The sequence below is a fragment of the Protopterus annectens genome, chromosome 6.part0 (genome assembly GCF_019279795.1).
Source record: "Protopterus annectens isolate FY-2018-M chromosome 6.part0, PAN1.0, whole genome shotgun sequence".
Taxonomy (NCBI): domain Eukaryota; kingdom Metazoa; phylum Chordata; order Ceratodontiformes; family Protopteridae; genus Protopterus; species Protopterus annectens.
The window spans coordinates 1,988,532,702-1,988,545,975 of record NC_056737.1 but is presented as its reverse complement, the minus strand read 5'-3'; the positions used below and the strand labels follow the sequence as shown (position 1 = coordinate 1,988,545,975).

The window sequence follows — 13,274 nt, the reverse complement described above, 5'->3', positions numbered from 1 at the left end:
TGTGTGTGTGTGTGTGTGTGTGCGTATATACATATATATATATGTATTTATATATATATATATATATATATACATATATATACATAATTATATATATGTGTGTGTGTGTATATTTTATATATATATATATATATGTGTATATACATAGACATGAATTGCACTACATTTTCCTTCATTGTAGCAAGTGATGCTTGTAAATTCTGTGGTTTAATCTTCTAATAGCTTTTCCAAAACAGAATACTTCACGTGTTATTCCTAGCCAAATTAACAATGTCAGTGGATAGACAGTTAAAATGCCAATGTACTTCTATGGTATTTTCATCTGCAGGTACTATTTCATACGGACTGTTACCTATATACCTGCACTGGTGATAGAAACCACATATATAAAAGTACCTGCCTTTTCCTGTGCAATGTGCTTTGATAAAACAACATTCCATAACTGATTTCCGATTACAAGTTCCTTTAAATAATATTTTTTTTTCTCCTGGTAAAGTAAAAAACCCTTGGTGTCCCTGCAAAATGTACCATTATTTGTGACAATATACCATGATCCATGCCCATATCAATGTTCCACTCTACTTTATTCTACCATCACTCACATATTTTTTCCACAAAATGGCACATATCCAGATTTTCTGTTACTTTATTTAAAATTCTATGAACTGCTTTGAGACATCTCTGAATAAATAAATTGTGCAACACTACCATCTCTTGGCCAAATGCAGTTATATATTACAAGTTCACAAATTTTCATTGTTTGACTTAGAATCACATTATTTATATTATTAATTTATAAAAACAGGTTAACAAGTTTCCACATGCAAATATATATTAACAGGAGCAGATTCTTTGAACCATTTGACAATAAAACACTTATTTACTCTATGAATAAGAGAGAAACATCCAAAAATGCTAAGAGAAACATTCAAAAAAGTATATTTTTCTTTTCACTAACTGATGACAAAATGGGGAAATGGGTGCTGCTGCTAATAAAAGCATTAATTTATTGCAACTGTTCAAAAATACTAGAAGTTACAGGTCTGCCTACTCACCCACCTAGCACATAGATGAACATAGATGAATAAGGAAACCTATTACTGGAACATTTTATGTCAGACTTGAGCTTTCTCATAACATTTGACTGATGTCCCTCCCTTCCCTTTTTCATTGCTATTGCTTGCGTGTAACCAGTTTAAGTACTTTCCCACTCATTGTTACTACAAATTGCCTCCTGCTCATTTTTACAGAGCTCCCATCTGCTTAATACCTTTGCTACACGCTGAGAGGGGTCCTAACTTAGTCCTTCTCTATTCTTGGCAGATAAAGAGATTTATTTTTATTGTTTTGCACTTTATTTAACTGTTTAGAATGATACTATTTTATTTTTACTTTATTTGTTGATTTTGCCTTTAAATCATTTTAAAGGTCTTTAACACATGAAATTGCCTTTTAAGTTCTTTTGTTGAAGCATTACACATACAAGCAATCTTTCTTGGTGTTTTTACATCAAGAGGTTAGCATTGTCTTGTACAGACACAAATGTCCAGAAAATAAATTATATGTACAAAACTACCCTTAGAACTGCAACCTGTAACTTAGTGTGGCTAAAACAACAATATTCCATGGAGACAAGCTTAGAACAGATATTTTGCACATTAAACAGCAGTACTGTCAATTCTCAGCAAAATCTAACGTAGTCTACTGCCAAACCCCAGGGATCACTCAAGGGCCTGTGTATAACCCTGTCCACAGCCTACAGTAACCTACCCAAATACAGGTCCAGATAACATGGGTATGCAATTTTCAAATGTCTCTATAGCCAGCTTGGTAGATATAGGCATCCTGAGACAATGTAGCAATTGCCTCATGTTCACAGACAACCATTTAATCCTTAAAGAAACAAACACAAGTATATGAGAGATGCATATACACAATTTCACTGAGGGCAAAAATTTCACATACAAACAAGATTGCCAAGAACACACATACTACATCCACCACACATAGTGTCCACCTCACACGTACACCAACTTATGCTGAGGCACTAAAAAGCAATCGTCCAAACATCCTAAGGATATAAATGGCAATGCCTATCCTTAGCAGTCTCTAAAACACTCACAAATGCAACACCAAACGCCACACATATGCTTACAGCCAGTAGAGCCCCAAGAAAAAAGCCCATAAGTCAAGCAAACACATTACCCTGGACTTTTGTCATAGGGGACTCCATTGTGCGACACAAAGATGCCCTACTCACCAGACTGAACAAGGAAAAGAGCACATACTTAAATCACTACACCACAGGTACCAGTATGACGTCACTGTCAATGTTAGTGACCTGAAGCATACCTCCCTGGGCTATATTAAGGGAGATTATTGATCTCTCTCTGAATATGTGTTTCAGGCAGGTATGTGTCTTGCATTGAGCAGCATTCTACCTTTATCAAGAATGATGCCACAGTACGAACAAAAGCTGATTGACTTTAATAATTGGCTTAGTTTCTGGTATCTTTCCGGGGGGATTCAGTATTTGTCAGCATGGGAGGACATGGTTAATAAACCACGTTGCTTTGCAAGTGATGGTCTGCACCTGTCTCCCCAAGGCTTCCGAATATTGGCTAAAACTTTATCCACCCTGTTTAATGATAGGCAGTGCTGCCAGCCATGCCAGGTGCATGGGAACATCACATATTGGAGACAGTGGTGGGATATTAATTAAACTCCTGTAGCCTGTAAGCAGTTGTCACAAAAACAGGTGTACTGTACTTTCAAACAGCTGCAAAGTAAACATTCTGAGTTTCATATCACAATAATTTTATTTATTTACTTTTTATAGCTTAGTTAGTCAGGGAGAGCAGGCAAGGATGTCAGCAGAGGTTTATGGCAAGCTGACAATGAACCAGCTGGCTGAGATGTGCCAAGCCAAAGGACTGGTGCATGCCATCCTGACCAAAGGGGAATTGATTGCAGCCTTAATCACAGCTGCAGCACAGACCAGCAACCAGGAAGACAACCAGTCTGGCATTTGAGATGTACAGCTCTCAGAAGCAGGAGGGTTCAACTTTTCCCCACAGGACTTAAAAATTTGTCTGGAGTTAAAGTGATTTGAACCTGGGGCCAAACATTTGGAACTAGAATCATCAGAGAGATTACTGGCTTTAGAGACTCAAGAAAATTAGAAACTGCTGCATTTGGAGGCTAAAGAAAATGAGAGACTGCAGTGTTTGGAGGCTGAATAAAAAGAGAAGTAGCGTCAACATGAGAGGGAGATGCTGACTCTTTGACTGGGTCATGGAGGTAATGGGGAAGGGAATAATTGAACCCCAGAAGCAATAAAGGTCAGTAAATTTCTTCCACAATTTATAGAGGGTGATAATTCTGATAGGTTTATTCATATATTTGAAAGGGTATGTCAACAGTATAATGTTGACCAAGGTCTCTGGGTATGGTTCCTGACTCCCTTACTCCATGGTAAAGCTGTAAATTCTGTTTCTAACTTGCCTGATACTGATTACTTAAACTATGCTACAGTTAAAAAATGTTTTTTGGAATGTAACACCTGAAGCTTACAGAAAAAAAAAAGTTTTGTGAGCATAAATGCAAAGCAGATGAAGTATGTGTGTTTATATTGCTGAGTTAAGCACTTATTTTCATAGGTGGGTGAGTGGGCGTCAGGTCACCACTTTTCAAGGGCTGGCAGATGTTTTGGTGAGGGAACAAGTCCTTAGGATTTTGCCTGAGGACATGAGAATCTGGTTGGCAGACAGGGAATGCAACTCTGTAGAAGAGCTGGAGAATAAAGGGGTTCTCTACTTAGCAAGCAGGGCATCACTGCACAGGAAGGGGATAGCAAGTGCTGCACATGGATATAAGAGAACCCATGGCGGGCAGCCTAAACCACCCTAACAGAGTCTGTCTGTAATAGGGGAAGCCACTCATTCAGGTACACAGGCAGGATGAAGGGTTAAATGTTTTAAATGTAATAGTGGGCCATGTAGCATATAGATGTCCATGGAGGCAAGGTGGGGAACAAAAGGTGGGTGGAGCCAAACTACCACCAGAGTTTGTATCCTATCTTGGTGGATGGAAAACAGGCCACTGCCAAGAGAGACATAGCCTCAGTTATAACCATTGTGAAGCCTGCAGTTGTTGAAGAGGAGCAGTACTTGCAGGGGCAGTCCACTCCAGTCAGGGCTTTAGGAGTGATCTTATTCCAAATGCCTTTGGCCAGGTTTCACCTTGACTGCAAGGGTAGAAAAGGAAGCAAGCAAGTAGGTGTGTTTGAGGATATCCCTGCAAATGTCTTGACAGTGAATGATTTTGATAATGCAGTACCTTGTGTGCATGCAATGACACACAGTCAGGCTTGAAGACAGGCATGTAGGTCTGGTAGTCTGGGGGAGACCCAGACAGACTGCATCCTTGAAGTCAGGACTGGTGATGTGACTAATTCAGGGAGGGATCAACCCTGTAGCAGTGAGCCTGTAGATGAGCCACCTCTGCTGGTAGGTACTAATATTCCCTTGGAAAGGGTGACTTCAAGGGTAGAGGTGAGTGGTAGTACCCAGGCTGACAGTGAGGCACCTCTGTCAGAAGATACCAGACTTCTTGTGGAAGGATAGTTGGGAAAAGTCACAAAGATAGAGTGGAGACAGGCTCAGCTCTCATACCCTACATTACAAGGCTTGAGGGAGTTAGAGTAGCCTGATTCTCAAGGAAAAGGGGAGTCTGTATACTAGAACAAAGAGTTACTGTATAGAGAGTGGACCCCTAAGGGAGGACTAGAAGGTGAGGTAATACAGGAGTTGGTAGAGCCCAGAGCCTACCATCTGGCACGTCTAGCCATAGCCTATGACATTCCCTTTGCAGGTCATATGGGCATAAGGATTACCAAGAGATGTATTGTGCAGAACTTTTATTGGCCTGGAATTGCAGGGATGTAACCAGGTACTGCAGGACCGGTGAGCAGTGCCAAAAAGTAGGCAAAGCAGGAGACAAGGTCAAAGCTCCTTTTATGCCTTTGCCTGTGATTGAGTAGCCATTTTAGAGGCTAGCTATGGGTATTGTGGGCCTTTGAGTACCCCAAGTTCCACAGGGAAGAAGTATATCCTATCGGTAGTAGATTATGCTACTAGATACCCTGAGATGGTGGCTCTGTTCTCCATCGAGGCAGAGAAGGTGGCAAATGCTTTGCTAGAAATTTTCAGCAGGGTAGGTTCCCGAAAGAAATACTGACTGACAGAGGTGCCAATTTCATGTCAGACCTGCTGGCTTGTCTGTGGGTGCGCTGTGGGGTAAAGCACCTAAAGACAACCCCCTACCATCCTCAGACTAATGGTCATTGTGAAGAGGTTAAATTGTACATTAAACACCATGCTACAGGCATTAGTAGACCAATTTAAGAGAGAGTGGGAAAAATATTTGCCCCATCTGTTGCTTGCTTACAAAAAGGTACTCCAAAAATCCACAGGTTTTTCACCCTTTGAGTTGCTGTATGGCCATAGGGTTTGGAGACCTCTAGATTTGATTCATGATGAGTGGGAGGGTGAGTGTGAATCCCACAATGTGTCTGTTGTGGCATATGTCTTAAACCTCAGGACAAGACTTAGGGAGCTCATGGGTTTGGCCCGGAAGAACCTAGCAGGAGCCCGACAGCAAAAAATGTCTGGTATGACAGGAATGCTCAAGCCAGAGAGTATGCTGTGGGACAACAGGTGATGGTGCTTGTTCCTGTCAGACACAATAAGCTGCAGGCAGCTTGAGAGGGACCCCTGAAAGTGGTAAGGAAGGTCAGTGATGTTAACTACATGGTAGAACTGCTAGGCAGGAGGCAGGGGCACAAATTGTATCATGTTAACATGATTAAGCCTTACCATGATAGGGATGCCCTTGTGCTGAGTATTTGCAGTGGATGGCAGGAGGAGTCTGAGCGGGATCTAGTGAGTGATCTTCTCAGCGAGGCTCGGACTGACACCTCAGTGGAAGGGGCAGCAATGTGGCAGTGGCTATCCCCTACCCAGGTTCGAGAAATCCGAGCAGTGTTACAGGAGTTTGGGGACATGTTTACTGGAAAACCAGGTGGTTGCACCCACTTGGTGCAGCACTGTGTGGATACATGGCACCAAAGACCTATCAGGCAGGCCCCTTACAGGTTGACTGAGCAAGTCAGACAGACTGTGAGGGAGGAAATAGAGGAGGTATTGGAACTGGGAGTAATCCAGGAGTTCAGCAGTCCCTGGGCCTTCCCAGTGGTGCTGGTACCAAAGAAGGATGGTAGTACCAGGTCCTTTGTGGACTACAGAAGACTAAATAATCAAACAAATTCAAATGCCTACCCCATGCCTGGGACAGATGAAGCTTTAGAGAAGCTGGGTGGGAGTAAGTACCTGACCACTACTGATCTGACCAAGGGCTACTGACAGGTGCCCTTGACTCCCAACACTAGTGAGAGGTCAGCCTTTGTGACTCCTTTCAGCTTGTATGAGTTCACAAAGATGTCCTTTGAGATGAAAAATGCCCCAGTGAGTTTCCAGAGGCTGGTAGATTGTATCCTAGCAGGAGCAGGAGATTATGCCCTTGCTTACCTGGATGATACTACCATTAACAGCCATTCCTGGCAAGACCACCTTCAACATGTTAGGGAGGTGCTTGGCAGTCTGCAAAGGGCAAGGTTGGCCATTAATCCCATTAAGTGTCAGAAGGGTATGGCAGAGGTCTCGTACCTGGGACATAGAGTGGGAGTGGCCAGAGCCTGACAACGTGGAAGCCATTCAGGCATGGTCTACCCCTGTTACCAAAAAGCAGGTGAGGGCATTCTTAGGGACAACTGGGTACTATAAAAAATTTGTTCCCAATTATAGTACAATAGCTACTTCCCTCACAGACCTGACAATGAAAAACAGGCCAGAAAAAGTAGTGTGGACACCAGCATGTGAGCAGGCATTCCAGATGCTTAAAGGAGCTTTGGGAGCACCCCCTTTGTTAGCCAGTCCAGATTACAGCAAATAATTTGTTGTTCAGGTGGATGCTTCAAACCATGAGGTGAAGGTTGTATTAACCGGGTTTCCTCAGAAGGAGAATAGCACCCAGTGGTATATCTCAGCCAAATAATCCAACCCAGGGAGGAATGTTATGCAACTGTAGAAAATGAATGTATAGCCATAGTATGGGCACTGCAGAAACTTCAGCCTTATCTGTATGGAAGGAAATGTACTGTAGTTACAGACCACAGTCCCTTAACATGGCTACATATAGACAGCCAGCAAAATGCCAAGTTATTAAGATGGAGCTTAGGATTGCAGGCATATGACATGAGAGTACAACACTGTAGTAGGGTCAGCAATGCCAACGCAGATGGGCTGTCAAGACAGGGAATGGGGTAACATATTCCCAGACAGGTTTATATATCTCGTCACGTTTCTCAAGGGTCACTTGAAAAACTAGCTTGAGTCTTCAACGTGGGGAGAGGTGGGCGATAGGAGATACTGCCAGCCATGCCAGGAGAAGTAGGGCAGTAGATGAATTACTTGTGCCAGCACAGCTAGCTGAAATTTTATAAATAATTATATGTCATTTGTATATCAAACTGATTTGTGCAGATGTTTGTGCTGAAAATGTACTTGTGAGGTTTGTTTGTGTTAAAAAGTATCAACAGTGCACCCTGCGGGAATGAAAAGAAATGTACATGTATTACTGTAACTGAATTAAATGTATATGTTTTAATTTAGGATACTGGGACAACAGAGGTTGACCAGCTAGCTTACTTTAAGAAAAATAAGTGGAATGTAAATGAGATGTTAAACCATTAACATAGCACCCCACCGTACTGAATAGGGCTGGAGACAGTAGGTCTGGAAGAAGCCTTTGTTCATTAGCTCAGTAAAAAGAGGGGAAGGCCCAGGCACTGCCATAAACATTTAGATGTGTATTGTAGCCGCCTATGCTAAAATCCTCTCAGCTTCAAAAAGGAGATAGTGTGAGAACCTAGAGTCAGGTGACCAGATGAGGTCATTCCGCCAACTCTCTTGGAAATTATATTTTAGATATTACAAAGAGAAATCTCAGAATATTTAGTGTTCTGTCTTGGGCCTGACAACAAGAGGGACCATTCACCACATCATCTACCTTGCTCTGTTAAGTGAGTAGGGACTAGTAATTCTCCTAGATTCAGTCAGGAAAATATAGTGAGTTTAGTTTAGATATTGTGTTTTCTTTATTTGTCTGAGTTTGTCCATCAATGTTATTTTCAATATTTATTGTGATTCAAACTCTGTGGTTTACTGTAAATATATATTCAGTATTTTCATGCTCTTCTATTATTTATTATTAAATATATTTAAAACTTTTATTGCAGATCGTCCTTGTAGAAAGTATTTAACCTTTGAGAGTGCTTATATTTATTTGGTGACACTGTGTGGCCACTCCAGAAGGCCTAGCTGTCTTGGTCAACTACTACCATTTGCATTAGTATTAATATTACACAGTATAATTGGACACCCTTTGTTAAGAGCTTTAGAGTAGTTGATTGTGGAGTGTCGGGTGGTGGTGATAACTACCCTATACTCTGGGTAGAAGGAGACACAGCAGGTAAATCTGTGCTATCCTTTCCCAGGTGTGTGTGTTTGTGTGTGTGTGTGTGTGTGTGTGTGTGTGTGTGTGTGTGTGTGTGTGTGTGTGTGTGTGTGTGTGTGTGTGTGTGTGTGTGTGTGTGTGTGTGTGTGTGTGTGTGTGTGTGTGTGTGTGTGTGTGTGTGAAAAATCAAATCTCACACACACACACACACACATACTTGGAGCAGGGACACAAAGCACTGGGCTTACATAGAGGGTGCTGGAGGTCATGGCTTGGACACTCGGCTGTGGACCTAACCCTACAGCTGTACCAGTGGGGAGTCTTATTGGGGACCTGGAGGGAGACAGATAAAGAGAAATCCAGACCCCGGGCTGACTGTGTTCCCTGTGTGCTCTTAAGGGAAATTGTGTTTGATTCAAAGAGGTCTGCATCTGGAAATACTGAGCGTATCCATTTGTATTCTAAGTGCACATCCCTCTCCAGTGTCAGTGGTGAGGATTTGGGCTCCGTGATTACGGGCCCAGTGTGGGGAAATCACAGACCCCCTTATAGCCTTCTTCAGGCAATATCAAATTGACCAACTTACTGACATAGCGAATAAAACCCAAAGAAACCTAAAGGTGTTACTCCTCAATGCTAGGAGCCTAAAAATGCCTCAGCCAACAAGCTCTCCTCACTCTGGAGAATATAGATATCTATGCCTTTAGTGAGGCATGTTTTAAATCCACAGAAAGTACTCTGGCAGAGCAAAGCTCAGTGCCTTTCACACATTTAGACCACCAGCTGCACAGACAGGGACAAAAAGTGGAGAAGTCTCAATTGATATTAGTAACAAGCATAACTCTATAATGTTTAACAGGATGATGCCCTGGAATTTATCCACGTGTAAATCACTACAGACATAGTCCCATACCAAATCCTAGCAAGCTATATGTAACCCTGTATGTCCCTACAATCTCATAGCTTGTATCTAGACCTACTGGAGACACTCAACATTAAACCAAATACCCCAGTTCATGGGAGATGTTAACTACCCCTGTACAGAAATGGAAACATATGTTGCCTCATACTTGAGGGCACAATGATTACTGGACTTTATTAAGACAAACACCCATAACCAGATAGTGAGCACACCCACCAGAGGTTCAAACACTCTGGAACTGATACTCACCAATGTGGGAGAACATTGCACTACAGCTACCCCACCAGCCCACAGAGGTCACATCTTCACTGGTGAGGTCAGACCACAAAGTTGTCCTCTGCGAAATATAAATCAACTTGGTAGCCCCAACAAGCCATGTAATAGTTAGGAAGTATTCCAAAGCAAACTACATCCTATTAAGAGATAGTTTGTTAAAATTCATTGTCTCTCTCAACCCTCAGAGTTCACAGCATCCTATGCAGAATTGTTCACAAAGAAGGTGTGCAAGCATGTAAATGGCTGTATAGAACATGCTGTACCTACTAGAAGTAAGCCCAAAACAAATTCTAAAAACAAGCCACACAGGTGAAATCTTAACCTTACCAGGATATATAACAAAAGGAAAAAAGTCATGGCTAAAATCAGGAAGATCAACTCCCATAATGATAGGAGCTCTTCAATTAAGCTAAACAGGAAACTAAAAGGACTAATTAACTCCAACAAGGCCAATTACAAAGTCAAGAGAGCCTCACAGTCTAAAGACAACCACAAGGCTTTCAACACCTATGTCTGAAATCTCAAAGGCTGCACACATTAGTGTGACTAACTGGTGGTCAGTGGTGCCAGCTTCACTGAGTAGTGCAACACAGTGAGTTTGCTGGCTGACAAATTCTGCTCAGAATTCATCTCCTACTCCCGCACCTCCCCCATGAAATATCTATTAGCATAACCCCCCACCCAACTATTAGCAGAGAACAGGTCCTGGTGGCGCTTGCTAAGACCAAAAACACAGCCTCAATGGGCCCCAAAAATATCCCTGGATGTCTGCTTGAGTCACTTTTCAACCATAGCTTCAAAAACAAGCTTTGTATCATGAGAATGGAAGATTGCAGTGGTTATCCCCCATCACAAGGTGCACTATCAACTGGTGCCAGAAACTACAGACCTATTAGTCTGACTAGTCTAATATGCAAAGCCATGGAATGAATTATTATGGAAATAATTAACAAAGACATAGGCAACCTTCAGAGATTGAACCCAACCCAGTTTGGCTTTATCAAGGGAAGGTCATGTTACTGAACTTAGTGGACTTTTTTGAGAAGATCACCAAGGCAATGGATGCGGGGAAAACTGTGAATTCAACCTACCAGGACCTGGCTAAGGCGTTTGATACAATACCCCACTTTGGTATAGTTGAGAAGCTCCCCAAACTGGCCATAAATCCTTACTTAACATGCTGGATTGACAAATGTCTCTTAGATAAGACCTAAGAAGTCAGGATTGGTGATACCACCTTACTAATGTTTTCCAGGCTAGTGTCCATACAATTTAATAACCTTTATGCTTCCTGGATCTCTTATCTGATTATCTGCTGTCCTTTTCAGGTAATGAGGATGATGATTTTGTGTCACCTTTCATTAAGCTGCATTTTCTAGCAGTGTATTTCAGATAACAGTAGAAAAGAACTGATTATTTTTGAGCATTACTCTGTTTAAAAATCACATATCAGAAAAGATGTCCCTAAATATTTTGTGTTGTCTTCAAAAAACAGGTTACCTCCTTTTTTTTATTTATTGCATCAAATGAAATGTGCTCTGTCCCATTTAAAGCATGCATATATGGATATAGACACATAGGCAAACACACACACGCACACACACACACACACACACACACACACACACACACACACACACACACACTCACACACACACACACACACACACACACACACACATGCACACACGCACACACGCACACACACACACACACACATACACACTTAGATACACACATACACACTTAGATACACACATATACACACACTGAAATCAGTTGTATTCATGGATTGCTAATGTCTCCTAATAACCCTGGCATCTACAGTCATTGTTTGAAGTGTGTGAAACTCTGTGATCACAATTACCAACTGGTTGTAATCCTCAGTGAATTTTTCTAGGGCACAAGACAAAAATCTGAGTCTTATGAAACTCTAATGGTTGGCATTATTGACTGACTATAATCCTCAGAGTAACTTACCAGAAAATCAAACATTTTATGATATAGGGGAAATGAGGCAATATCAGGGGAGGATGAAAGATACACCTTCTTTTTTGTTGTTTTTGCTACACATTTGCAACCAGTCATGGTTCCCAAACTGCAACTGCATCCTTATTTACCAGCGAAATGTAGAGATGTACAACCCAGCCCACCAGTCAACAAGATGCAGATGCAGGCATGACCAAAGATGCATGTTTCATGAGCAGCAATGCATGTTTCTTTTTGTTGTTTTTTTTCCTGGATTGCAAAAAGGCTTATTCAATTACTGTAGCACAAAATTAGAAACAAACTTGTTTTATTAAAATCAAGTTTGTTTCTTTATTTTCCACAATTGTAGTTAAATAAGGGCATTTTTTTCAGCCAGTGAGACAGCCGAGGGCACAGGCCATAAGTCTGAGGAAATTGTGTGTGTGTGTGTGTGTGGGGGGGGGGGAGTCTTAACCCCTGCCCTATGATTCTGGCATTCTTGTGTATCATAGAGTTAATCTGTTGATTAGAAGCTAATTGTAAGTCAGAGTCTGTGTTAGTTAATAATGCAACGACATAATGGATTCCATTTGGCTATAAACTATAGCAATACAGCTTGAACCCTTTTACATTCATGTAAACAGTGCTTTTTGATGTTGGTAAACACATGCATGCTTTCAGAATCAGGAACTCTAAATAATAGCATCATTTTGATTAAGTATTACAGAATTTATTTAAGTGGCTCTTGTTTAATTCACATTAGCTGTTTAGTTAGTGACTGATCAGGTTAATAATATAATGTGGTACTATATGGTCTGCTTTTTCATTTTAGCTCTGTATCTCCTCGGTCACCAAGCCGTTCTCCTGGTCGTTCTCCAGCTCGTTCTCCAGCACGGAGATTGGATGAAACAGATGAAGCTCAGCTGGAGAGACTATACAAACCTGTATTTGTTCTGAAGCCAACATCGTTTAGGTGTTCTGAGGGTCAAACTGCTAGGTTTGATCTAAAAGTTGTTGGAAGACCAATGCCAGAAACGTACTGGTTTCACAACGGTAAAATTTCATCCCAGCATTTCTTGTATCTTATATATGATATATCTTATATATATAACAAATGAAAACGATATTAAGAATATTTTTTTTTATTTACCCAGGTCAACAAGTTATAAATGATTATACTCATAAAATTGTTGTCAAAGAAGATGGCACACAGTCACTGATTATTGTCCCTGCTTTGCCTACTGACTCTGGTGAATGGACTGTAGTTGCACAAAACAGGGCAGGAAAATCTTCTGTGTCAATGACTCTCACAGTAGATGGTAATTTTTTCTCCACTTTAAAATCAAATTTATTCTAATATATTTTCCTGATTGTTATTAAAATAACTGTTGCAATGCATTTCTTTTTCTAGCCAAGGAGCACCTAATAAAACCAATATTTATTGAAAAACTAAGAAATGTCAGTGTCAAGGAAGGCTTTCCTCTACAGTTGGGAGTTAAAGCTTCTGGGAATCCAGTTCCTGATATCGTATGGT

At 41.2% G+C, this 13,274-nt stretch overlaps 1 protein-coding gene across 20 annotated transcripts in view; it reads left to right on the top strand.

Moving 5' to 3' along the window:
* LOC122805019 (titin-like) overlaps positions 1–13,274 on the top strand; it is a 759,244-nt gene that overhangs the window by 122,716 nt on the left and 623,254 nt on the right. For all 20 annotated transcript variants that reach the window (XM_044075290.1, XM_044075281.1, XM_044075295.1 and 17 more), the window contains 3 exons: positions 12,573–12,793; positions 12,895–13,059; positions 13,152–13,274. The exon at positions 13,152–13,274 is cut by the window's right edge and continues 46 nt beyond it. In XM_044075290.1, coding sequence (XP_043931225.1) covers positions 12,573–12,793; positions 12,895–13,059; positions 13,152–13,274 — 509 coding nt within the window. The remainder of the gene's footprint in view (positions 1–12,572; positions 12,794–12,894; positions 13,060–13,151) is intronic.